The sequence below is a fragment of the Oncorhynchus keta genome, chromosome 4 (genome assembly GCF_023373465.1).
Source record: "Oncorhynchus keta strain PuntledgeMale-10-30-2019 chromosome 4, Oket_V2, whole genome shotgun sequence".
NCBI classification, from domain to species: Eukaryota; Metazoa; Chordata; class Actinopteri; order Salmoniformes; family Salmonidae; genus Oncorhynchus; species Oncorhynchus keta.
The window spans coordinates 64,267,547-64,294,887 of record NC_068424.1 but is presented as its reverse complement, the minus strand read 5'-3'; the positions used below and the strand labels follow the sequence as shown (position 1 = coordinate 64,294,887).

Below are 27,341 nucleotides of genomic sequence, written 5' to 3'. Positions count from 1 at the left end.
GGGAGAAAGGGAGAGATGGAGCCGGTGGGGGAGAAAGGGAGAGATGGAGCCGGTGGGAGGGTGGAGAGATGGAGCCAGTGGGGTGGGGGGTGGAGCCGGTGGGGTGGGGGGTGGAGAGATGGAGCCAGTGGGGTGGGGGGTGGAGCCAGTGGGGTGGGGGGAGGGGGTGGAGAAAGTGAGAGGTGGGGTGGGGGGTGGAGAGATGGAGCCAGTGGGGTGGGGGTGGAGAAAGGAGAGATGGAGCCAGTGGGTGGGGGGTGGAGAAAGGGAGAGATGGAGCCAGTGGGGGGTGGAGAAAGGAGAGATGGAGCCAGTGGGTGGGGGGTGGAGAAAGGGAGAGATGGAGCCAGTGGGTGGGGGGGGTGGAGAAAGGAGAGATGGAGCCAGTGGGTGGGGGTGGAGAGATGGAGCCAGTGGGTGGGGGGTGGAGAAAGGGAGAGATGGAGCCAGTGGGTGGGGGTGGAGAGATGGAGCCAGTGGGTGGAGAGATGGAGCCAGTGGGTGGGGGGTGGAGAGATGGAGCCAGTGGGTGGGGGGGGTGGAGAGATGGAGTCAGTGGGTGGGGGGTCGAGAGACTGAGCCAGTGGGGGGTGGAGAGATGGAGCCGGTGGGGGGAGAAAGGGAGAGATGGAGCCGGTGGGGGAGAAAGGGAGAGATGGAGCCGGTGGGGGGGGTGGAGAGATGGAGCCAGTGGGGTGGTGGGGTGCAGAGATGGAGCCAGTGGGGTGGGGGGTGGAGCCAGTGGGGTGGGGGGAGGGGGTGGAGAAAGGGAGAGGTGGGGTGGAGAGATGGAGCCAGTGGGGTGGGGTGGGTGGAGAAAGGGAGAGATGGAGCCAGTGGGGGTGGGGGGTGGAGAGATGGAGCCAGTGGGGTGGAGAGATGGAGCCAGTGGGTGGGGGGAGGGGGTGTTGAAAGGGAGAGATGGAGCCGTGGGGAGATGGAGAGATGGAGCCGGTGGGGAGATGGAGAGATGGAGCCAGTGGGGTGGGGGCGTGGAGAGATGGAGCCAGTGGGGTGGGGGGCGTGGAGAGATGGAGCCAGTAGGGTGGGGGCGTGGAGAGATGGAGCCAGTGGGGTGGGGGGTGGAGAGATGGAGCCAGTGGGGTGGGGGCGTGGAGAGATGGAGCCAGTGGGGTGGGGGCGTGGAGAGATGGAGCCAGTGGGGTGGGGGGCGTGAGAGATGGAGCCAGTGGGGTGGGGGCGTGGAGAGATGGAGCCAGTGGGTGGAGAGATGGAGCCAGTGGGGGGAGGGGGTGGAGAAAGGGAGAGATGGAGCCAGTAGGGTGGGTGGAGAAAGGGAGAGGTGGGGGGGTGGAGAGATGGAGTCAGTGGGTGGGGGGGTGGAGAGATGGAGCCAGTGGGTGGGGGGTGGAGAGATGGAGCCAGTGGGTGGGGGGTGGAGAAAGGAGAGATGGAGCCAGTGGGTGGGGGTGGAGAGATGGAGCCAGTGGGTGGGGGGTGGAGAGATGGAGCCAGTGGGTGGGGGGTGGAGAGATGGAGTCAGTGGGTGGGGGGTGGAGAGATGGAGCCAGTGGGTGGGGGGTGGAGAAAGGAGAGATGGAGCCAGTGGGTGGGGGGGGTGGAGAGATGGAGCCAGTGGGTGGGGGGGTGGAGAGATGGAGCCAGTGGGTGGGGGGTGGAGAGATGGAGCCAGTGGTGGAGAGATGGAGCCAGTAGGGGGTGGGAGAGATGGAGCCAGTGGGGTGGGGGGAGGGGGTGGAGAAAGGGAGAGATGGAGCCGGTGGGGTGGGGAGATGGAGAGATGGAGACAGTGGGGGGTCGAGAGACTGAGCCAGTGGGGGGTGTGGAGAGATGGAGCCGGTGGGGAGATGGAGCTGGAGAGATGGAGCCAGTGGGGTGGGGGGGTGGAGAGATGGAGCCAGTGGGGTGGGGGGTGGAGCCAGTGGGGTGGGGGGAGGGGGTGGAGAAAGGAGAGGTGGGGTGGGGGTGGAGAGATGGAGCCAGTGGGTGGGGGGTGGAGAAAGGGAGAGATGGAGCCAGTGGGTGGGGGGTGGAGAAAGGGAGAGATGGAGCCAGTGGGTGGGGGGTGGAGAAAGGGAGAGATGGAGCCAGTGGGTGGGGGTGGAGAGATGGAGCCAGTGGATGGGGGTGGAGAAAGGGAGAGATGGAGCCAGTGGGTGGGGGTGGAGAGATGGAGCCAGTGGGTGGAGAAAGGGAGAGATGGAGCCGGTGGGGAGAAAGGAGAGATGGAGCCGGTGGGGGGTGGAGAGATGGAGCCGGTGGGGGGTGGTGAGATGGAGCCAGTGGGGTGGGGGGTGGAGCCGGTGGGGTGGGGGGGGTGGGAGAGATGGAGCCAGTGGGGTGGGGGGGTGGAGCCAGTGGGGTGGGGGGAGGGGGTGGAGAAAGGAGAGATGGAGCCAGGTGGGGTGGGGGGAGGGGGTGGAGAAAGGGAGAGGAGGGGTGGGGGTGGAGAGATGGAGCCAGTGGGGTGGGGGAGGGGGTGGAGAAAGGGAGAGGAGGGGTGGGGGGTGGAGAGATGGAGCCAGTGGGGTGGGGGGAGGGGGTGGAGAAAGGGAGAGGAGGGGGTGGGGGGTGGAGAGATGGAGCCAGTGGGGTGGGGGGTGGAGAAAGGGAGAGATGGAGCCGGTGGGTGGGGGTGGAGAAAGGGAGAGATGGAGCCAGTGGGTGGGGGGTGGAGAAAGGGAGAGATGGAGCCAGTGGGTGGGGGTGGAGAGATGGAGCCAGTGGGTGGGGGGTGGAGAAAGGGAGAGATGGAGCCAGTGGGTGGGGGTGGAGAGATGGAGCCAGTGGGTGGAGAGATGGAGCCAGTGGGTGGGGGTGGAGAGATGGAGCCAGTGGGTGGAGAGATGGAGCCAGTGGGTGGGGGGGTGGAGAGATGGAGTCAGTGGGGGGTGTGGAGAGATGGAGCCGGTGGGGAGAAAGGGGAGAGATGGAGCCGGTGGGAGGGTGGAGAGATGGAGCCAGTGGGGTGGGGGGTGGAGAGATGGAGCCGGTGGGGGAGAAAGGGAGAGATGGAGCCGGTGGGGAGAAAGGGAGAGATGGAGCCGGTGGGAGGGTGGAGAGATGGAGCCAGTGGGGTGGGGGGTGGAGCCGGTGGGGTGGGGGGTGGAGAGATGGAGCCAGTGGGGGTGGGGGGTGGAGCCAGTGGGGTGGGGGGAGGGGTGGAGAAAGGAGGTGGGGTGGGGGGTGGAGAGATGGAGCCAGTGGGGTGGGGGGTGGAGAAAGGGAGAGATGGAGCCAGTGGGTGGGGGGTGGAGAAAGGGAGAGATGGAGCCGTGGGGGGTGGAGAAAGGAGAGATGGAGCCAGTGGGTGGGGGGGGTGGAGAAAGGGAGAGATGGAGCCAGTGGGTGGGGGGTGGAGAAAGGGAGAGATGGAGCCAGTGGGTGGGGGTGGAGAGATGGAGCCAGTGGGTGGGGGGGGTGGAGAAAGGAGAGATGGAGCCAGTGGGTGGGGGTGGAGAGATGGAGCCAGTGGGTGGAGAGATGGAGCCAGTGGGTGGGGGGTGGAGAGATGGAGCCAGTGGGTGGGGGGTGGAGAGATGGAGTCAGTGGGTGGGGGTCGAGAGACTGAGCCAGTGGGGGTGTGGAGAGATGGAGCCGGTGGGGGGAGAAAGGGAGAGATGGAGCCGGTGGGGAGAAAGGGAGAGATGGAGCCGGTGGGGGTGGAGAGATGGAGCCAGTGGGGTGGTGGGGTGCAGAGATGGAGCCAGTGGGGTGGGGGTGGAGCCAGTGGGTGGGGGGGGAGGGGTGGAGAAAGGGAGAGGTGGGGTGGGGGTGGAGAGATGGAGCCAGTGGGGTGGGGTGGGTGGAGAAAGGGAGAGATGGAGCCAGTGGGGTGGGGGTGGAGAGATGGAGCCAGTGGGGTGGAGAGATGGAGCCAGTGGGGTGGGGGGGGGGTGTTGAAAGGAGAGATGGAGCCGGTGGGGAGATGGAGAGATGGAGCCGGGGGAGATGGAGAGATGGAGCCAGTGGGGTGGGGGCGTGGAGATGGAGCCAGTGGGGTGGGGGGCGTGGAGAGATGGAGCCAGTAGGGTGGGGGCGTGGAGAGATGGAGCCAGTGGGGTGGGGGGCGTGGAGAGATGGAGCCAGTGGGGTGGGGGCGGGAGAGATGGAGCCAGTGGGGTGGGGGCGTGGAGAGATGGAGCCAGTGGGGTGGGGGCGTGGAGAGATGGAGCCAGTGGGTGGAGAGATGGAGCCAGTGGGGGGGGGGGTGGAGAAAGGGAGAGATGGAGCCAGTAGGGTGGGTGGAGAAAGGGAGAGATGGGGGTGGGGGGTGGAGAGATGGAGTCAGTGGGTGGGGGGTGGAGAGATGGAGCCAGTGGGTGGGGGTGGAGAGATGGAGCCAGTGGGTGGGGGGTGGAGAAAGGGAGAGATGGAGCCAGTGGGTGGGGGTGGAGAGATGGAGCCAGTGGGTGGGGGGTGGAGAGATGGAGCCAGTGGGTGGGGGGTGGAGAGATGGAGTCAGTGGGTGGGGGGTGGAGAGATGGAGCCAGTGGGGTGGGGGTGGAGAAAGGAGAGATGGAGCCAGTGGGTGGGGGGTGGAGAGATGGAGCCAGTGGGTGGGGGGTGGAGAGATGGAGTCAGTGGGGGGGGTGGAGAGATGGAGCCAGTGGTGGAGAGATGGAGCCAGTAGGGGGTGTGGAGAGATGGAGCCAGTGGGGTGGGGGGAGGGGTGGAGAAAGGAGAGATGGAGCCGGTGGGGTGGGGAGATGGAGAGATGGAGACAGTGGGGGTGAGAGACTGAGCCAGTGGGGGTGTGGAGAGATGGAGCCGTGGGGGGAGAAAGGGAGAGATGGAGCCGGTGGAGAGATGGAGCCAGTGGGGTGGGGGGGTGGAGAGATGGAGCCAGTGGGGTGGGGGGTGGAGCCAGTGGGGTGGGGGGGGAGGGGGTGGAGAAAGGGAGAGGTGGGGTGGGGGGGGTGGAGAGATGGAGCCAGTGGGGTGGGGGTGGAGAAAGGGAGAGATGGAGCCAGTGGGTGGGGGGTGGAGAAAGGGAGAGATGGAGCCAGTGGGTGGGGGGTGGAGAAAGGGAGACATGGAGCCAGTGGGTGGGGGTGGAGAGATGGAGCCAGTGGATGGGGGGGGTGGAGAAAGGGAGAGATGGAGCCAGTGGGTGGGGGTGGAGAGATGGAGCCAGTGGGGTGGAGAGATGGAGCCAGTGGGTGGAGAAAGGGAGAGATGGAGGTGGGGAGAAAGGGAGAGATGGAGCCGTGGGGGGTGGAGAGATGGAGCCGGTGGGGGGTGGAGAGATGGAGCCAGTGGGGTGGGGGGTGGAGCCGGGGGTGGGGGGTGGAGAGATGGAGCCAGTGGGGGAGCCAGTGGGGGAAAGGAGAGATGGAGCCGTGGAGAGATGGAGCCAGTGGGGGGGGGGATGGAGCCAAGGGCGAGAGATGGAGCCAGTGGGGTGGGGGGTGGAGAGATGGAGCCAGTGGGGTGGGGGCGTGGAGAGATGGAGCCAGTGGGGTGGGGGCGTGGAGAGATGGAGCCAGTGGGGTGGGGGGCGTGGAGAGATGGAGCCAGTGGGGTGGGGGCGTGAGAGATGGAGCCAGTGGGGTGGGGGCGTGGAGAGATGGAGCCAGTGGGGTGGGGCGTGGAGCCAGTGGGGTGGGGGGCGTGGATGGAGCCAGTGGGGGGGGGCGTGGAGAGATGGAGCCAGTGGGGGGGGCGTGAGAGATGGAGCCAGTGGGGTGGGGGCGTGGAGAGAAGGAGCCAGTGGGGTGGGGGCGTGGAGAGATGGAGCCAGTGGGGTGGGGGCGTGGAGAAAGTGGAGAGAGAGAGAGACCTTGTGTGTCTGGAGAGAAGACAGTTCTCTGCTGATGTTTCTGTTCAGGAGACTCCTGTTCTGTCTCTAGACCGTTTTACCTCTGGCTGGAAGAGGTCTGTTTCACACTGAAGATGGTGCATGTGTGGCTAACACACTTGCATGCACCCGTGTGTGTGGGAGTTTCCAACCGAATATGTTGAAAGATGTGAAACATGTATTGAGGGGTTGAGTCTCCATTGTTCTGTCCATTGTTCCATTGTTCTGTACAGGGGGCTCCCAAGTGGCACAGCGGTATAAGGCACTGCATCTCAGTGCTCGAGGCGTCACCACTGACACCCTGGTTCAATTCCAGGCTCTATCACACCCGGCCGTGTTTGGAGTCCCATAGGGCGGTGCACAATTGGCCCAGAGTCGTCCGGGTTTGGTCCGTGTAGGCCGTCATTGTAAATAACAATTAGTTCTTAACCAACTTGCCTAGTTAAATAAAGGTTAAATAACAATCCTGCTGTGGCTGAAAATCCCTGAGAATGGCAGAGGGTAAGTTGTTATCATACACAGTTCTGTCCTCTGGCTGTCAATGGAATAGGACACAGACCAGGGATGGGCATTTGACATTTTAACTGTTCGAGTACTCGCATTATTTATTTTTTATGTGTACATTGATATATACTGAGTGTACAAAACATTAAGAACACCTGCTCTTTCCATTAGACTCTCCAGGTAAATCCCGGTGAAAGCAATTTCAAACCCCGCCTATTTCTACGATTTCTCTTTTTAAAAATCATATTTTTAACCTAACCCTTAATCACACTGGTAAACCTTATGCCTAGCCCTGACTTTACATTTACACCAAAGTGTTTTTTTGTTTATGTATTTTTTGCAATAAAACCAAGTAGTTGTGTAGAGAGAGAGGTCGGAACGCAATTGAGTGAGTGCGACACAAAGGAGAAAGGACATTTAGGAGAATAACTGTTTGTTAACAAAGGCACATGTACTGATGGAACACTAGAGGCTAAGCACATTAATGTTGTCTTGTTTTACAGTATTTAAAAATAATGGATTTGTGGTTAAAAATAGGGTTTTGACGTCAGGTCAAGTACTCGATGACCCGTCCCTAAGACAAATTCAGCAGTGAAATGGAAACAGGCTGGTCTTGATCAAACCAGATATTTTCTTGATGTGCACCCGGAGCCTGGTTTGGCTCCTATCATCTGTCATGTTCATGAATAAATATGGTGCAGAAATCTTTTATTTAATAGCTTTGTGTTTCTTCAAGAGTGACTCTGTGACTTTGAGGAAATTATTCTCTGTGCTCAAAATGTGTGTGAGTGTTTTCCATTATTCATCAGCACTGTGCCCATTTCCTCAGTGTCAAGTGGTAGGGCTGCACGAAGTGGGCCAAAAATCGAGTTGCGGATGTTTTACAAAATATTGCAATTTGACGTGCAATAAAGATCAGAACATATGTGAGCTGTGTGAATTCTAGAAATTGAATGATATATTAAAAAGGAAAGTAATATCATTATTGTTTGAAACAATCTGTTCTATCTCAGAACAGCATGCCAACTGTGAATCTAACAAACAGCCAGGAGGAATAAGGGTCTTAAAAACCCACTGACCAGGGTCTGGTTTCACTGATGGACTCTAGACATAGAGGAACTAAGTCACTTCCTATGTCTATAAGAGAAAACAATTATTCCCGGGACTCACTCAACAAATCACGAGGCAGACATGCCAAATTGTCGCGATTCAAAACCAAAGTTTGCAGGCAAAACCTTGGCAATGGTTTAAGTTAAGGTAGTTGATGTGAAATAACTTCTGATCTCCATCTTGCTAGCTACTATTTAGTATTTTATTCACGTGCATAAGGTAGTGATGTAGTTCCTCTATGATAGGAGTCCATCATCGAAACCAGACTCTGGTCGCTGGGGGCGAGGCTTGGTGTGTGTGTGGAAAGCAGCCGCAAGACGGTAGAGTTTTTATAGTTTGTCAATATTGCAATTTTGATGGGAATTTGATTAACTGTGCAGCCCTACTAAGTCGCAGTTATGAAGCAGCTCACACCTGTTGCAGTAAGGCCCATGACAGAGCTCTGCAGTGGGCCTCCCTCCCTAACCCAGAACAGCCCGACAGTTGACCAGAGATTTCCTCTGTGGGCCTCTTACTGCCACTGAGACTGGCCTTGGTATTCAGAAGACTGTGTCCGCTGTACCCCTCCCTCTATCTCTCCTACAGCCATCATTTCACCTCTCCTCCGCCTTGCTGGGCAGGAGTCATCATCACCCAAGCAACAGGGTCCCTCTTATCACTTACTTACCAGAGATGAGGTCATCAATAAGGGTCACTGTAAAAGAGATGAAGCTGACCTAGACGTTCTCTTCTACTTTTACTGTCCTCTCCTCTGATTGGTCCAGTTACACCTCTGGCTTGTTTCCCTCTCTTCCTCATCCTTCATCCAAATACCTTCCTCTTTCACACACAGAAAGCTGAAATTATTGAAAAGCTTTTCGTTGCCCTTTCTGACATTTACACATAAGTTATCCACATATGGTTTTACTAAGTGGTATTTAGTTATACTCAGGCTTTTGTGTGGTCCATCAAGGCACACACACGCACGCAATGAAGGCAAGCTTTCAAGCCCACAGTTATCTGCAGGTGCAGTAGAGGAAATGTAATTTCCATTTAAAAAAATTATCTGCTGGAACTCAGCTAGTGTGCAGAGTGAATCCAGCTGCAGTCTAAATCGATAGTCCCCTACCTGTGAATGAAGGCTCACTTGTGTGCTAATTCTCAGATCCATCTCTCCCTCCCTCTGAGTACAGACAGGAAGATCAAAGGTCAGCCAATCAGTAGCAGAGAGGAGAGTCAGTAGAAGCTCATGTAGCTCCACTTTAAACATGTGTTTGTTAATTTATTCATGTATTTTTTTTTCTTTATGCCCTTATTTTACCAGGTAAGTTGACTGCAATTTACAGCAAAGACCTGGGGAATAGTTACAGGGGAGAGGAGGGGGGATGAATGAGCCAATTGTCAGCTGTGGATTATTAGATGACCATGATGATATGAGGGCCAGATTAGGAATTTCGCCAGGACACCAGGGTTAGCACCCCTACTCTTACAATAAGTGCCATGGGATCTTTAGTGAGAGAGTCAGGACACCCATTTAACGTCCCATCCGAAAGACGTCACCCTTCACAGGGCAATGTCCGTTGAGATTTATTTACCAGAGGAAAGGGTGCCTCCAACACCACTTCCAGCAGTATCTGGTCTCTCATCCAGGACCAACCCTACTTCACTTTAGAAGAAATCCAGCATTGGGATGCAGGGTGGTATGCTGCTGGCCTTGTGTATCACCATTGTTGACACACAAGGCCAAAGTGTTCATGGAGAGACACACAATGTCTAATGAAACATGAAAATGTCAACATGGATGAACTAATGCCTGTGGAAATGTTGTTTTTATATGCGTGTTATTCCATTCTCATGTGTGTGTTCTGGTGTGTGTCTCCTTCAGATTTCGACTCAGGCCTTGGCATGATGACAGGCATGAACCCCATGATGCCCGGCCTTGGTTACGTGCCCCCACCCCCCATGCCCCATGATCTACCCATCGTTAAGGAGATCATTCACTACCAGAGCTGCACCCTCTTCCCCCCAAACCCAAGTAAGTCTATTGACCTCTTACCCAAGTAAGTCTATTGACCTCTTACCCAAGTAAGTCTATTGACCTCTTACCCCAGGAAGTCTATTGACCTCTTACCCCAGGAAGTCTATTTAATTTAAGCCAACAGCAAAAAATCTATTGAAGTGATGGGGCAACCCGCATGCTAGCAGATACCCATAGACTTATAGTTATTGCGCTAATGCTAGCTAGCAACTTATTTTAAACTGCACACAAAGGCATAAAAATAATATTTGCTAATTCATCTAACTCTGGGGACGTAGATAAAGGGCCTCATTGCTGAAATCCCAAATTATCCCTTTAAGTTGTAAAATACTGAACTTCCCCTTTAATAAAGAAGTCATATTTTTACTACATTACATTCTTAGCGTCTACCTTCTCTATTACCTGAATACTGACTATGACTGAGACCACCATCTCTCTCCTCACAGTTAATTTATGCAGCCATAAGCCTTCTCTCCTCCTGCGTTGTAAATGCCAATACTGACTCCAGTGATCTGGTCTAAAATGCAAGGGAATGAAAAGGTGTCAAGGTCTCTGTGTAACTGATCTGGCCCAGGGAAGTTCTGCGGGGCCTTATCGTCTCCACATTACAATTCTGACAGCTTATAAACTCTCCAGCCTAGCAGTAGGTGTTATGGGTACACACCTTGTAGATACAGACACCATGTAGACACACACAACATGCAGACATACACACTGGTTCTTGTGTGAGAAACTATATACCCTCATAGTCCACTGATAGACCTCCTACTCCCTCATGGTTTCACCTAGGATTTGTTTCAGCAGCGGTGGAAAAGTCAGATACCGCAGAGACAAAATGTTGCTGTTTTTAAGCTAATCTCCTGCAATTCTACATGTTTTGCCATAGTGCAGATAGAACACTTAAGTTAGTTTCCTGAAATGCTATACATTTTGTCATGGGACTGAGAGAAAGAATTGCAGTTTTAAAGCTAATTTCCTGCAATTCTGCTGATTTTGCCATGGCTTATGCCGTGTTCTTATTCTTTCTGAGTATGTGCGTGGTTTGTGTGTGTCTGTGAAGAACACCCAGTGGGAGCTCTCCTTTAATAACTCTGAGAGAGAACTTTGTCTGGTGACTTTTTCAAAGAAAGCTCACTTGTCAGATTTGGAAGGGATCAATTTCACCCTAAACTAAAACAAAAGCAATTTTTCTCTCGTCAGTTGTTGGGAATTCAGGCTCCTTCAGAAAACAGAAAATACAGTCTGGAGTCATACCCCCTCCTTCCTTAAGAACACAAGGCTTTCATGTTGTGTGTGTGTGTGTGTTTTCAATGTGAATATTCTTCCTGTCTCTCTCTCCCTCTTGCCTATTATGGTCTTCCCTTTCCCCCTGTTTTTTTCTCTCCTCCTCTCATCTTCTACCATCTTTCCCGCTCTCCCTCCTGTTTTCACCTATGGTCTTCCCCTCTATTTCTGTCTCCTCTCTCTGTCCGCTCCCTGAGTTTCTCTTTCTGTCTCCTCTGAGTCTGCTCCCTGTCTTCCCCCTCTCTTTCTCTCGCTCACCTCTGTCCACTCCCTGAGTTCTTCTTTCTGTCTCCTCTGAGGCTGCTCTCCTTCTCTCTTTCTCTTGTCCCTCTGTCTGAGGTCCTCTTTCTGTCTCCTCTGAGTCTGCTCTTCCCCTCTCTTTCTCTCGCTCCCCTCTGTCCGCCCCTGAGGTCCTCCTCTTCTGTCTCCTCTGAGTCTGCTCCCTCTCTTCCCCCTCTCTTTCTCTCGCTCACCTCTGTCCACTCCCTGAGTTCTTCTTTCTGTCTCCTCTCAGTCTGCTCCCTCTCTTCCCCCTCTCTTTCTCTCGCTCACCTCTGTCCACTCCCTGAGTTCTTCTTTCTGTCTCCTCTGAGTCTGCTGCCTCTCTTCCCCCTCTCTTTCTCTTGCTCCCCTCTGTCCGCTCCCTGAGTTCCTCCTCTTTCTGTCTCCTCTGAGTCTGCTCCCTCTCTTCCCCCTCTCTTTCTCTCGCTCACCTCTGTCCACTCCCTGAGTTCTTCTTTCTGTCTCCTCTGAGTCTGCTGCCTCTCTTCCCCCTCTCTTTCTCTTGCTCCCCTCTGTCCGCTCCCTGAGGTCCTCCTCTTTCTGTCTCCTCTGAGTCTGCTCCCTCTCTTCCCCCTCTCTTTCTCTCGCTCCCCTCTGTCCGCTCCCAGAGGTCCTCCTCTTTCTGTCTCCTCTGAGTCTGCTCCCTCTTCCCCCTCTCTTTCTCTCGCTCCCCTCTGTCCGCTCCCTGAGGTCCTCCTCTTTCTGTCTCCTCTGAGTCTGCTCCCTCTCTTCCCCCCCTCTTTCTCTTATTCCCCTCTGTCCGCTCCCTGTCTTTATTCATTTTCTCGCTATCACTTTTATGTTCCTCATGAAAGGCAGTCTCTTCAAGGAGGGATATCTTTAAAGCCCTAATTCAGAGGAAGCCTATTTATTCTCCAGATTAAGTTATCACAGGGCTCCTTGATGAGCCTCTGTCCCTTTCTGTTTGCCAAATAGAAAGACATCTGCTCAGCCATTAGTTAGTGAATCATTGTGACTGTTGAGAATAGTCAACTCCACTGCGGCGGTCAGAGAAAATAGATTACATCTACTAGGAAAATAAAAGAAAGAAAGGAATATAGAGAGAATAAAATAAAGGTCAGAGCTGAAGGGTCTGTTTTCTCTTATTTTCATAGAGATCCAAGCCATGTCATATTTTTTTCTGCCCTTCACCTGTATGTTTGTGTGTGGTCCAGGGGCATGTGTGGGTTAAAGGAGCCTGGTGAGTCAGTGGCCCTGTCATCTCCAGGGCAGCAGGTCAACAGGCTGCATATGGTGGCCATCACAGGGAGCAGGACCTCCAGGCTACCCTGACACCATACTGCCCCTCACACTGACCTTGATCTGAATTACACCTGCAGTGGCTCTCTCTTTCTCTCACTCTATTCTTTCACTCCCCCTTTCTCTCGCTCGACTCTTTCACTCCCCTTTTCTCTCGCTCGACTCTTGTCTTTCTCTCGCTTTGAGCCGTTCAATTCACGTCTATCTAGCCCCCTCTTTCCTTATTTTCCCTCTCCTGCTTTTCTTTTTTCTCCTGCGTCCCTCCAAACAAACGTTCCAACAGAGATATTGACTTGCAACAGTAGGCTAGCCAAGACCAATGCTAGCTGTCTTTTTGTAGCTCAACAGTAGCCAGCATATTGCTAGTATGTTCACTATTGAAGGTTTAATATTGTAAATTACTTTCCCTAAAATTTATAAGCTCAGCGAGTAGATTGATGGGTGCTTCTTTTTGCTCTGGGCAGCTGGTGTATGCTGTGTGAAGTCATCAACTATGTACTGCTCCAGAAGTTGTAACTCGTGGAAGCGTGGTGTTGCTTGAACGAACGGCCAATCATATTGCCCAAATACAAATAGCATGGCATTTACGCTTGTGGTCTTCGATGGTTGGCGACAGAGCAGGTAAATATTGAACTGGAATGCGAAGATGCGTTGAAAATGTACTGTCGGGCCATTGACTGACAAGATCCACTGGCCCGACCGACACGTTTTTACTGGTCCTGGGCCGGCGGACCTTCATTATTATCGGATCCTGCACACACAAAAAAAATTATGTTCTAGAAAACAATAGGCTGTGGATTTTGACTCCACGTTATATGGGACGTGCAAATTCATGCTCTCTCCATCCGAGTAGAAATTTAACTGCAACGACAATGTACACAGCGCACACACACACAGGTACCGAGAGGCGGGAAAGATAGCAGACTGTCAAACCAGCAGTCTTTCCCTGTCATCTCTCACTTTGTGACTGACAGGCGCCTGTCCTATCAATAGATCGCTAGAAGATGCATATTGTTCATTCTAGGCGCAGAGTGCACTAGCAGACTTTTTCTGACTAGCAAATTGAAAGGTTGTCTAGTTTAATTTAAGGCTGAAAATGAGTCTGTAATTGGTTGTATAGACAACAGCCGGTGCAAGTGGAAAACACTGATGGATCTTAACATAAGTATAGGTGTGTGTTAAGTTACTGTTTGTCTGTTGTCCTGTGGTGCTGAACATCAGCTCCCAGGATACCAATGTTGCCTCTATCCATGGTGCTGAAGATTCTGATCGGCGCTATCTCCTTGTTGACAAGTAGCCACCACATTTTGTGTTCTCCAGTGTCACTCCCACCGTTCATACTATTTCTGTAATATAGAGACCACCCCCACTGAACCTAGAAAATACATGCACATTTGGTTTTAAAAGATGACTTTCAGATCATACAGCCATCGGCAAAATGTCGAAGGACTTTAGCTGAACAACAGTGGCACAGGTCTGGACCTCTGGAAGAGCTGAGCTTTGAAACAAACTTCATATCACTGACGTTTTAACATAAGAGGCCTTGCTCTTGCACCACAAGGCTCTACCATAGATCCCTAGGAGGGCAGAGGCATCTCAGAGTAGGAATGCAGATCTAGGATCAGGTCTCCCCCTGTCCATATCTGAAAGGGCAAACTGATCATAGATCAGCACTCCTACTCTGGGATGGGTTATGAATACAGGCCCTGGTGATTAGTTCTGTCCAGAGCAGTCGAGCCCCATGTATGGTTCAGTAAACTCTCATCCGTGTTCAATTAATCAGGTCTCTCAAGCAATGAACCATTCACATGAGAGAATCAACCAGCTTTTGGCTAAGAAAATGCATTTGTGTTTATCCCACAATAGTTTTCACATTAACATTAGATATCAATAGAAAAGTTATCCGAGCATATTGCTGTATGTTTTCGTCATTATTGCTACTCGATTAATTTATTGCTACTCGGTTCATGGGAGATATTTCTAAATGTAATTTTTCAAATAATACTTGAATAGATTTTCCCAGCATGAAGCCTCTGAATTAATCAGATGGATATTGTATAACATAAATTACAGCCTGCACATTGCATTATGATAACAGTACTTCTAAATGCATAAATCAATGTCACATAATTTTTTTCACTGTAGAAACACTAGTTTTATATTGTGTTGTAAATTCAGACTGAGTATTTAACTGCTTCTTTAATGCGGTTCTGATTGATTTGTGGGACCCAGTTTGTAGGTGGCATGTGAACCAAGGTTATTATAGTAAACTGTAATGAAAACTAATCATGAACTATTTAGTAAACTGAAATAAAATAATTAACAAACCTGTTTGAAAAACGAAAACTATACTGAAACGTTGCCACGAGCATCACTGCAGATATTGGATGCGTTTGAGAGGTAAGATTACAGCTTCCGACTATAGACTAAAGTCGGGAGAGGTACATATGTGACAGCCGAAAGTCTGATACTAATGTGGTTTTTCTTCAGCAAGGCTCAGATCAACCGTGTCTGGTTTGGAGATGACATAACCTATAACAAAAGCATGTCTTATACAAAATAAATGGCCAAATAAATGCAGTCTTTACCACTAGCGCCGGCTCTTGTCTATACAGCCGATTAGTTATTTTCAGCCGGATCCTTGTTCCACTTAAATGAACTAGGCTACTTTTCAATTCGCTAGTCAGAAAGTCCGAGCCTTCTCCCACTAGAATGATATGCATCTTTGAGCAATCTATTGAAATGATAGGCGTGTGCACTGAGGTCTTGCTCTTGCGACTCCTGTGGAGGGCCGGCTGCTGGCACGGTCGCCAGGTGTCCGGTGTTTCCTCCGACACATTGGTGCGGCTGGCTTCCAGGTTAAGCGGTCATTGTGTCAAGAAGCAGTGTGACTTGGTTGGGTCACTTTTTGGGATTTTGCTTATTTTGTAATTATCATTAAATAAAATAACTGATTAATTAGCAACACTTGTAATAATCTGGCTAGTTTTTAGAAGTGCTAGTGCAAACAGATTATCAGTTGGCAGTGCATTCAAAAGCATGGGGACGTTAACTAGGAGATGCTTGCCAGGAGATTCTGGACATTGTTAGAAAAAAACGCTTACTAACGCCTTTAAACTCAGGTCAAATGAATACTTTATCATTCATAGTGTCCAAGTTTACAGGTAGTTTTCTGTATTGATGCCTCTCTCTTCTCATCTACAGACCTTCCCTTTCCGGCCATGAGAGAGCGCCCTCCCGGCTGTAAGACTGTGTTTGTGGGTGGTCTGCCAGAGAACTCCACTGAGGCGCTCATTGTGGAGGTATTTGGCCAGTTGGGGGAGATCATCGCAATCCGAAAGAGCAAGAAGAACTTCTGCCATATCCGATTTGCCGAAGAGTTCACTGTGGACAGAGCCCTCTTCCTGTCTGGTACATTTCCTATGTTTTCTATTAAACTTCAAGCTGTATTGTGGAATAAATGTCTTCCTTCTTCAGTCCCAGACCTTAACTATGTTGGTCAATGAGGAGACAATGAGAGGTGTTGTGCAATAAATGTCCTCCCTCTTCAGTCAGAGACCTTAACTTCTCTGGGATCGTTCGGGACGCTAGCGTCCCACCTCGCAAACAGCCAGTGACATTGCACGGCGCCAAATTAAAAACAACAGAAATCTCATAATTAAAATTTCTCAACCATACAAGTATTTTACACCATTTTAAAGATACACTTCTCGTTAATCCAACCACAGTGTCCGATTCCAAAAAGCTTTTCGGGGGAAAGCAGAACATATCATTATGTTAGGTCAGCAACTAGTCACAGAAAGTATTAAGCCATTTTCCAACCAAAGAGAGGTGTCACAAAAAGCAGAAATATATTTACGGTCTGGGACTGAAGAGGGAGGACATTTACTGCACAACACTTCTTGTTGTCTCCTCATTGACCAACGTAGTTAACTATGTTGGTCAATGAGAAGACCACTAGAGGTGTTGTGCAGTAAATGTCCTCCCTCTTCAGTCACAGACCTTAACTATGTTGGTCAATGAGAAGACCACTACAGGTGTTGTGCAGTAAATGTCCTCCCTCTCCTAATAGTTCTAAATGAAGGAAATTCATCTCCAGTAGTAGTCCAGTACTAACCTCCAGTAGTAGTCCAGTACTAACCTCCAGTAGTAGTCCAGTACTAACCTCCAGTAGTAGTCCAGTACTAACCTCCAGTAGTAGTCCAGTACTAACCTCCAGTAGTAGTCCAGTACTAACCTCCAGTAGTAGTCCAGTACTAACCTCCAGTAGTAGTCCAGTACGAACCTCCAGTAGTAGTCCAGTACGAACCTCCAGTAGTAGTCCAGTACGAACCTCCAGTAGTAGTCCAGTACGAACCTCCAGTAGTAGTCCAGTACGAACCTCCAGTAGTAGTCCAGTACGAACCTCCAGTAGTAGTCCAGTACGAACCTCCAGTAGTAGTCCAGTACTAACCTCCAGTAGTAGTCCAGTACGAACCTCCAGTAGTAGTCCAGTACGAACCTCCAGTAGTAGTCCAGTACTAACCTCCAGTAGTAGTCCAGTACTAACCTCCAGTAGTTGGTCGTCCAGCACTAATCTTCAATGGTTGTCCAGTACTAATCTCCAGTATTTGGTAGTCCAGTACTAATCTCCAGTAGTTGGTCATCCAGCACTAATCTTCAATGGTTGTCCAGTACTAATCTCCAGTCGTTGCTAGTCCAGTGATCAACTCCAGTAGTTGGCGTAGTCCAGTACTCAACTCCAGTAGTTGGTAGTCCAGTACTAATCTCCAGTATTTGGTATTCCAGTACAAATCACCAGTAGTTGGTAGTCCAGTACAAATCACCAGTAGTTGGTAGTCCAGTACAAATTACCAGTAGTTGGTAGTCCAGTACTAATCTCCAGTAGTTGGTAGTCCAGTACTAATCTTCAGTGGTAGTCCAGTGCTCATCTACAGTAGTTGGTAGTCCAGTACTAATCTCCAGTAGTTGGTAGTCCAGTACTAATCTCCAGTAGTTGGTAGTCCAGTGCTAATCTCCAGTAGTTGGTAGTCCAGTGCTAACCTCCAGTAGTTCGTAGTCCAGTGCTAACCTCCAGTAGTTCGTAGTCCAGTGCTAACCTCCAGTAGTTAGTAGTCCAGTGCTAACCTTCCAATAGAGGTAGTCCAGTGCTAGACCTCCTCGTAGTTAGTAGTCCAGTGCTAACCTCCTTTCAGCCATTAGTAGTCCAGTGCTAACCTCCTTTAGTTAGTAGTCCAGTGCTAACCTCCTTTAGTTAGTAGTCCAGTGCTAACCTCCTTTAGTTAGTAGTCCAGATAACCTCCTTTGCAGTTTTGGAGTCCAGTGCTAACCTCCTTTAGTTAGTAGTCCAGTGCTAACCTCCTTTAGTTAGTAGTCCAGTGCTAACCTCCAGTGCTAACCTAGTTTAGTAGTCCAGTGCTAACCTCCTTTAGTTAGTAGTCCAGTGCTAACCTCCTTAGTAGTTAGTAGTCCAGTGCTAACCTCCAGGTTAGTTAGTAGTCCAGTGCTAACCTCCTAATAGTTAGTAGTCCAGTGCTAACCTCCAGTAGTTGCTAGTAGTAGTCCAGTGCTAACCTCCAGTTAAACCTCCAGTAGTTAGTAGTCCAGTGCTAACCTCCAGTAGTTAGTAGTCCAGTGCTAACCTCCAGTAGTTCGTAGTCCAGTGCTAACCTCCAGTAGTTAGTAGTCCAGTGCTAACCTCCAGTAGTTAGTAGTCCAGTGCTAACCCCCTAGAGGTAGTCCAGTGCTAACCTCCAGTAGTTAGTAGTCCAGTGCTAACCTCCTTTAGTTAGTAGTCCAGTGCTAACCTCCTTTAGTTAGTAGTCCAGTGCTAACCTCCTTTAGTTAGTAGTCCAGTGCTAACCTCCTTTAGTTAGTAGTCCAGTGCTAACCTCCTTTAGTTAGTAGTCCAGTGCTAACCTCCAGTTAGTAGTCCAGTGCTAACCTCCAGTTAGTAGTCCAGTGCTAACCTCCAGTAGTTAGTAGTCCAGTGCTAACCTCCTTTAGTTAGTAGTCCAGTGCTAACCTCCAGTAGTTAGTAGTCCAGTGCTAACCCCCTAGAGGTAGTCCAGTGCTAAACCTCCAGTAGTTAGTAGTCCAGTGCTAACCTCCAGTAGTTAGTAGTCCAGTGCTAACCTCCTTTAGTTAGTAGTCCAGTGCTAACCTCCAGTAGTTAGTAGTCCAGTGCTAACCTCCAGTAGTTAGTAGTCCAGTGCTAACCTCCAGTAGTTAGTAGTCCAGTGCTAACCTCCAGTAGTTAGTAGTCCAGTGCTAACCTCCAGTAGTTAGTAGTCCAGTGCTAACCCCCTAGAGGTAGTCCAGTGCTAACCCCCAGTAGTTAGTAGTCCAGTGCTAACCTCCAGTAGTTAGTAGTCCAGTGCTAACCCCCTAGAGGTAGTCCAGTGCTGACCTCCAGTAGTTAGTAGTCCAGTGCTAACCCCCTTGAGGTAGTCCAGTCGTTATCTCCAGTACTAATCTCCAGTACCAGTCCCACTTGTCATGTTGCACCAGGGTCTTTTTTTATCTCCTTTTCCATCAAAGCTTTTATACTCCAGACACATGCCATCTTGAATCTCTCTCTATATGCAAACTAGATACACATATCACAGCCCGACAAAGTACATTTAACACTGGCCTCTACAATAATATCCTATGCATTATTTATTGTGTGTGTGCTCGTCTGTTTGGTGCATATGTGTGTGCTTGTAGTGACTGTTTCTCCTGAAACCAGTTTTAACTTTAAGTAGTCACACCAAATCCTCATTACTGAAATGTGTCCGGATTTAATTCTCAGGTCATTGTACTTTAGAAAAATATAAAACACAAAATATGTTGCTGTAGTTTGTCCATAAATCATAATGTTATATTAATAATGTTATAATGCATCATGTGTAAGTAAAACTGTCTGCATTCTTTCTGCCCCCAGGGGGCAGGACGGAGTTTGGGAAAGCCTGATCAAGAGGAGTTGTCCTTAGATGAGCACAAGTTCATTTATTTGCTTTTATGCCTTCAGAATAAGGTTCTTATTCTCAAACACTCCCTTTCCCCCACTTGACTTTCTCACATTATGGCAAAAAAAGTATAATTGGGACAAAGTTAAAACTATTACCGTACCAACATGGGGGCATGAATGGGCTTTCGTGATGTGGTCAATTGTTTACTGACTCCTTTTATTTGCAGATTTAGCTAAGGGCTTCTCATTACCAAAATGGGAACCTTAATATCGGTAATGCTAATTCTAATGTATAGACAATGGGTGTGCTGTGCTGGTAACTTCAATTATTTACTAGGTCCACTGCTTTTACTGGTTTGTATAGATGATTTGTAAAACAGTTCAATTGAGTACAGGCTTAACTGAATGAACAACATAGACAGAATGCAGTGTGGAATTGTATTAAATAGTTTGGGGTATGGCAAGTGAGATAACATGGGTAAATTGACATGTAAATAGATCCCAAGGTTTAAATCCATTTGCTGACAGGAAAGTCATAATTGTATGAGTTAGCCCGTAGGTTAAACGGCAAGCGTGAGGAATGTGCGTTCTTGTGCCGTGCTTATAGGCTACAAGGTAAATAGGTGAATGACGTTCCACACATGGCAAATAGGAATGTGGAGAAGAACGAGACGCTATGCTGATGATACGTTTGTTTTCATTCCCACTACGCCTGTATAATAGGAACCAGAGTGAATTATGTTATGCTGCTTAATGAAGTTAAACAACCATTCAGACCAGTCTTCCTGATTTGAACGTATTATTTGACAGGGTTTCTCAAGAAATATGGGGTGTTTAAACCCCATTTAACTTACTTTGGGCCACAATCTGCAATTTGAGCAAAAAGTAACCCTGCCACTTAAATTAGGATATGCCCCATTTTGACATGTGTACCTGTTTTAGCACTTACTTATACTGTTGTTTGATATCATAAGCCAGTTTTTGGTCCGTATCTCACATATTTAGATACTGTTGCTGTATATGACAACTGAAATGCTGAATTGTTTCAATGAGCACTTTGTATCATCTGGTAAGTGTCCTCTGTCTCTGTACAACCCTGTGTGGATGAACCAGTGAGAGCTGGTCAAACGTTTAGCTCTTTGCCATTCTCAGTGCAGGTAGTACATAAATCCCTGAAATCCTTAGATCAGAGAAAGCCTGCAGGTCCTGATCTTTTGGATCCCTGCTTTTTAAATCTGGCAGCTGATTTCATAGCTGAACCACTTACATATCTGTTCAATCTAACCCTGGAATGTCGTGAAAATCTGGAAATCAGCATTTGTCCTACCACTTTTAAAAGGGGGAGATCCAACTCTTTTAAATAATTATAGGCCAATCTCAAAGCTGTCACCCCTGGTGAAAATACTTGAAACCCTTGTGAGTGAACAGCTAAAATAGTTTTTATTTACTAACTCTATTTTATCAATGTACCAATCGGGCTTCAGGAAGAAGCATAGCACAATTACAGCAGCCATGATGGTTTTAAATTATATCACTGAAGCCCTTGATAAAAACAGCACTGTCTCTCACTTTTTATTGATCTCTAAGGCTTTTGATATAGTTGATCATGCTATACTAAGGCAGAGATTGTCAAGTATAGGTCTTTCGGAGCATGCAGTTGCATGGTTTTCTAACTATCTGTCTGATAGAACTGTGCACTCAATTTGATGGGCTTATGTCTGTTAAATTGTCTGTCTTTAATGGTGTGCCCCAAGGCTCTGTACTTGGTCCTCTCTTATTCACTATTTATATAAATGATTTAGACAAAAATGTCCAAAATGTGCAACTTAATTTTTATGCTGATGATACTGTTATTTACTGTTGTGCCTCGTCTCTTACAAAAGCTTTCCATTACTTGCAAACTGCTAAATGGCATATATATATATATATATATATATATATATATATATATATATATATATATATATATATATATATATATACTGTTCAACATACCTTGTGTCAATTGAAGCTTATCCTCAATACTGACAAAACTAAACTAATGGTGTTTTCTAAAGCAAGAAATAGACCTCTGAACCTTTCACCTATTACTACCTGTCAGGGCAAGGAGATTGAGGTTGTAACCTCATATAAATATATTGGAATTTTAATTGATGACGGCCTCTCTTTTAAATTGCATATTCAACAACTTACAAAACAATGTAAGCTGAAATTGGGATTTTATTTTAGGAATAAGGCCTGCTTTTCTTTTGAAGCCAGGAGGCTGGTATCAGCTACATTTATGCCTTTACTAGACTATGGGGATATTTTATATATGAATGCTTCCACTCAGTGTTTGAGATCAATTGACACCCTTTACCATGGCACTTTGAGATTTATTTTAAACTGCAAAACCCTTACGCACCACTGCACTTTGTATACCAGGGTTGACTGGCCTTCTCTAGTCACTCGTAGGCTCAGTCACTGGTATACTTTTATTTACAAAGCCATTTTGGGTTTACTACCTTTTTATTTGGACATTTTTATTGTTCAGAAATGTGGTGGGTACTCTCTTCTTTCGCTGGACTTTATCCTGCTAACTGTTCCAAATGTTCGAACTGAATTTGGTAAAAGGGCTTTTATGTACTCTGCACCATCATCTTGGAACGCCTTACAAAATAATTTTAAACTGGAAGAACTTGTCCCGATTGGTATTTTTAAATCACTGATGAATGATCTTGAGACTGATTCTCTGACCTGTCAATGTTTTTAATTAGCTGTTTTTGATTTTGTTATACTCTTGTGAATTCTATGGTTTTTCGAGATTACTTGTCGTTTTTCATGTTCTTTGTCTGTAATTTTTGTAATGACTTGGTGCTGCCTATCTTGGCCAGGACGCTCTTGAAAAAGAGATTTTAAATCTCAATGAGCCCTTCCTGGTGAATGTGAGTTTTGTGAGACTGACCCGTGTGTGTAGCCGTCTCAAGTGACTTGGCCTAGCTATTCTCTTCAGTAAGAATGGATAACTGTCCCATACATTATGTCCACCACCAGTCCCACAGACCACCATTCTAGTTACAGTTTAGTAGTCCATTGACATAGTGGTCCAGCAGCACAGAGCTCTCCAGTCTCCCTATGAAATATTGAATCACATCTGTGAGCCTGAAGCAAAGAGCAGGCCGTGTTCGTGTGAGAGCGTCCGTTTTCACCTAGGGTCATTTGAGTGAATAAGCAGCGATGGAGAGGAGGAGGAGTGAAAGAGACTGAAGAGTGAGACAGCAGAAAGCAGGAGGGAGAGAAAGAGAAACAGAGAAGAGCGGGAGAGAGAGCGAGATACAGAGGAAAGATGAGCAGGAAAATGGAGAGAGATGTTTGCTTGGGTGTCACTAGAGGACCAATTAGTCTCTAAGTCTTCTCTATGAATTTGTTTAGAGAACAGAAATGTGTTTACTTCAACCCCACAAAGCTACTTTAGCTGGGATGCAGCTGTGACAGAAACCAACAGATTAAAAAAAGGAGAGCCTCAGAGGGATGGGGAGCGATGGATGGACCGATCGTTTCAACCCAAATGGAGGATGTCAAGAGAGAGATGCAGGTGTCTGATAGAAAGTGGTTTGTGGGTATTTACGGCGCTTTATCGCCCTGCACCTGCCCGTTTAGCAGAGTGAAATGTCACTCGTGATGTTACCAATTGGTTCTAACGCTCTCTCCCCCTTCTCTCTCTCTCCCCCCTTCTCTCTCTCTCCCCCTCCTCTCTCTCTCTCTACCCCTCCTATCTCTCTCTACCCCTCCTATCTCTCTCTACCCCTCCTATCTCTCTCTCCCCTCCTATCTCTCTCTCCCCTCCTCTCTCTCTCTCTCCCCTCCTCCTCTCTCTCTATCCCTCCTCTCTCTCTCTCTCCCTCCTCCTCTCTCTCTCCCCCTCCTCTCTCTCTCCCCCTCCTCTCTCTCTCCCCCTCCTCTCTCTCTCCCCCTCCTCCTCTCTCTCCCCCTCCTCCTCTCTCTCTCCCCCCTCCTCCTCTCTCTCTCCCCCCTCCTTTCTCTCTCCCCCCTCCCTCTCTCCCCACTCCTTTTCTCTCCCCCTCCCTCTCTCCCCACTCCTTTTCTCTCTCCCCTTCTCTCTCTCCCCCTCCCTCTCTCCCCACTCCTTTTCTCTCCCCCTCTCTCCCCCTCCCGCTCTCTCTCTCTCCCCCCTCAACCCCCTTTCCTCTCCCTCCAGGCTACCGTATGCGTCTGGGCTCCAGTACAGACAAGAAGGACACAGGGCGGCTCCATGTGGACTTTGCCCAGGCCAGAGACGACTTGTATGAGTGGGAGTGTCGTCAGCGCCTGTATGCCAGAGAGGAGAGACACCGCAGAAGGATGGAGGAGGACCGTTTCAGACCCCCCTCCCCTCCACCCATCGTCCATTACTCAGACCACGAGTGTAGCCTGCTGGGCGACAAGATCAAAGGTGGGGCTACACACACAGTACACACTCACACAAAATAGAGATATAGAAATGTTTACACATTCACACAAAATAGAGATATAGAAACGTTTACACACACACAGCACACAGACACACACAGTACAGAGAGAGACGCAGAGAATAAAAACACATTGACACACACAGAATACAAAACTCACACATTATCATTGTGGTGGAAATTCTACCTTTAACTAATGAGGAGAGGCTAAATCAATAATCAATCAAGGTATTACTTTTATCAAAAACCTATTATAATGAGGCTGGTTGACCCCGCCCACGCAGGTGAGATGGAGTGAGAGCCTCCTGTACAAAGAGTACAGGATCATTTATATAGTTCAGCTACCCCATACAAGCATCTGCAAAACACGTGACCCTATGTGTGTGTGAGGGGAGACAACTGGGTGAAAAGGTTGCCTCAGTCTGTTGCAACTGAGTGAGAGCAACAGGGGCCAGAATGACAGGAAGTCAATCCAGACATACTTCCTCTAACAGTAGCTCTACAGTTCCCCAAAGTTGGGCAAGCAAGCACTTTTGACTGTCGGGCCAGATGATGTATGGTTGTACTGGTCACGCACGCACGCGCACATGTATCTTTGGCCCAGAAACAGGCTCCAGACAGAACAATAGCTCTGTTACTGGTGTGCAGGTTATAACCTTTAGTCTGTCTCCGATCAAGAGGAACCAGTCAGTTTCTGTCAATCTTGGCTGAGTGGCCAGACATCATGGGGTCATTCTACACACAGTCAGACCAGGCCTCTATTAATGCAAGCACACACTTTTCTATCCTATATATGTTAGTTTATATGACAATCTCAAACCCAAAGTCCAGGCTTAAACACAGATGTTTTAGTACACAAGCATTAGTAAGGTTTAACTTTCGAAATGCCCTCACATCAAGCTGATCAACCGGTACACAATGTACAGTGTTCCACTGTGGTCCCCCTCTGGGTTTGATTTGGTTGACAAATCCTCCTGACACATGTCTATATGTCTGATGAATCTGTCTCTGGGTTTAAAGAAGCTGTAGACTCAAAAGCCCCATCTTCTCTGAGGCTTAAAGTGTGATTCTGTACTTTCTCAAAGGCAGATGAACTCATGGATACCATGTTTATGTTTCTGTGTGTATGAAGGAAGTTTGGTAGTTTCACGAGCCAATGCTAAGTACAAAAATGGCCCTTTAATCTGTTTGTGTGCATGCATTCGTGCTTGTGTATTTATATGCTTAAAGATAGTGTAAAGCATGTCCCCACTGCTGAAGGACATAAATATCCCCTCCCACAACTTGTACAACTTAGACTTCTGAATGTGAGGATTCCAGTGGAAAGAAGCTCAACGTCATGTTTTGTGAATTAGGTTGGCAGACAGGTAGCCTCACTGCCATCTTAACCCAAACACCTTGAGACGTTCTCCAGGGTAGCCTAGTGGTTAAGAGCGTTGTACTAGTAACTGGAAGGTTGCAAGTTCAAACCCCCGAAATGACAAGGTACAAATCTGTCGTTCTGCCCCTGAACAGGCAGTTAACCCACTGTTCCTAGGCCGTCATTGAAAATAAGAATTTGTTCTTAACTGACTTGCCTAGTTAAATAAAGGTACAATTTTAAAAAATTAACTGCTACACAGAGCAGTGGCCAAGTAATGAATGTGGCTTCTCTACTTTCAGTTTAGCTGAGAAGCTGCTAGATGAGAAAATGAGCTGCCAGGCAGTACTTTTAGTAACCACACATCTCTTCAACACATTCCTGTGCTTTTACTATATGTGGATTTTGTGAATCTTAGGGACCTCCTCAAAATTGGTTTCTTTGATAAGCCACTTCGCCCCCTCCCTGTAGTAGTGCACTATATAGGGGAAAAGGTGCCTTTTTGGATGCAACTTCCATACAGCAGATAAACTCTCATTTTGTCCAGATGTTATATTTTATTGGGCCCTGGTCATTGTCAGATATTGTGTGTGTATTGATAATGGACCTGTAGTTGGTAGGGAGGACTAGTGACTGTGGAGAGCCGCCTGGAAACCTACATCTTTCTATAGATAGACTAACACCTCAGGGACCTCTGGTTATGACACCTTAGGGTTTTCACCTTAAATAAATCAAAAGCCCTCTCGATCTTAGTGTGTGAACATGTACACAGAGTGGACAAAACATTAATTAATTATTGTAGACCTTACAGTGAAATGCTTACTTACAGGCTCTAACCAATAGTGCAAAAAAGGTATTAGGTGAACAATAGATACGTAAAGAAATAAAAACAACAGTAAAAAGACAGTGAAAAACAGTAGCGAGGCTATATACAGTAGCGAGGCTATATACAGTAGCGAGGCTATATACAGTAGCGAGGCTATATACAGATAGCGAAAGGACTATATATTGAGGTAGCATGTACATATAGATATGGTTAAAGTGACTATGCATGATTGAGGTAGTATGTACATATAGTAGCGCATGATTGCTAAAGATATACAGCATATTGAGGTAGTATGTACGAGGCTATATACAGGCACTATGCATGATTGAGGTTATGTACATATAGATATGGTTGATTGAGGTAGTATGTTCATATAGATATGGTTAAAGTGACTATGCATGATTGAGGTAGTATGTACATATAGATATGGTTAAAGTGACTATGCATGATTGAGGTAGTATGTACATATAGATATGGTTAAAGTGACTATGCATGATTGAGGTAGTATGTACATATAGATATGGTTAAAGTGACTATGCATGATTGAGGTAGTATGTACATATAGATATGGTTAAAGTGACTATGCATGATTGAGGTAGTATGTACATATAGATATGGTTAAAGTGACTATGCATGATTGAGGTAGTATGTACATATAGATATGGTTAAAGTGACTATGCATGATTGAGGTAGTATGTACATATAGATATGGTTAAAGTGACTATGCATGATTGAGGTAGTATGTTCATATAGATATGGTTAAAGTGACTATGCATGATTGAAAGGACTATGCATGTACATATAGATATGGTTAAAGTGACTATGCATGATTGAGGTAGTATGTTCATATAGATATGGTTAAAGTGACTATGCATGATTGAGGTAGTATGTTCATATAGATATGGTTAAAGTGACTATGCATGATTGAGGTAGTATGTACATATAGATATGGTTAAAGTGACTATGCATGATTGAGGTAGTATGTACATATAGATATGGTTAAAGTGACTATGCATGATTGAGGTAGGTATGTATATAGGGGTTAAAGTGACTAGTATGTACATATAGATATGGTTAAAGTGACTATGCATGATTGAGGTAGTATGTACATATAGATATGGTTAAAGTGACTATGCATGATTGAGGTAGTATGTACATATAGATATGGTTAAAGTGACTATGCATGATTGAGGTAGTATGTACATATAGATATGGTTAAAGTGACTATGCATGATTGAGGTAGTATGTACATATAGATATGGTTAAAGTGACTATGCATGATTGAGGTAGTATGTAGTATGTACATATAGATATGGTTAAAGTGATATGGATTGAGGTTAAAGGTTAAAGTGACTATGCATGATTGAGGTAGTATGTTCATATAGATATGGTTAAAGTGACTATGCATGATTGAGGTAGTATGTACATATAGATATGGTTAAAGTGACTATGCATGATGCATGATTGAAAGTGACTATGTATTGTACATATAGATATGGTTAAATTGTGACTATGC

At 47.8% G+C, this 27,341-nt stretch overlaps 1 protein-coding gene and 1 long non-coding RNA gene across 6 annotated transcripts in view; both read left to right on the top strand.

Annotated features, from left to right (window-relative positions):
* LOC118384047 (ecto-NOX disulfide-thiol exchanger 2-like) overlaps positions 1 to 27,341 on the top strand; it is a 317,169-nt gene that overhangs the window by 243,275 nt on the left and 46,553 nt on the right. For all 5 annotated transcript variants that reach the window (XM_052512566.1, XM_052512574.1, XM_052512561.1 and 2 more), the window contains 3 exons: positions 9,261 to 9,410; positions 15,444 to 15,650; positions 23,390 to 23,623. In XM_052512566.1, the coding sequence (XP_052368526.1) occupies positions 9,261 to 9,410; positions 15,444 to 15,650; positions 23,390 to 23,623 (591 nt within the window). The remainder of the gene's footprint in view (positions 1 to 9,260; positions 9,411 to 15,443; positions 15,651 to 23,389; positions 23,624 to 27,341) is intronic.
* Positions 26,192 to 27,109, top strand: LOC127926961 (uncharacterized). The gene is made up of 3 exons (XR_008125694.1): positions 26,192 to 26,561; positions 26,755 to 26,852; positions 26,928 to 27,109. It is a non-coding gene; the product is annotated as an uncharacterized LOC127926961 (long non-coding RNA).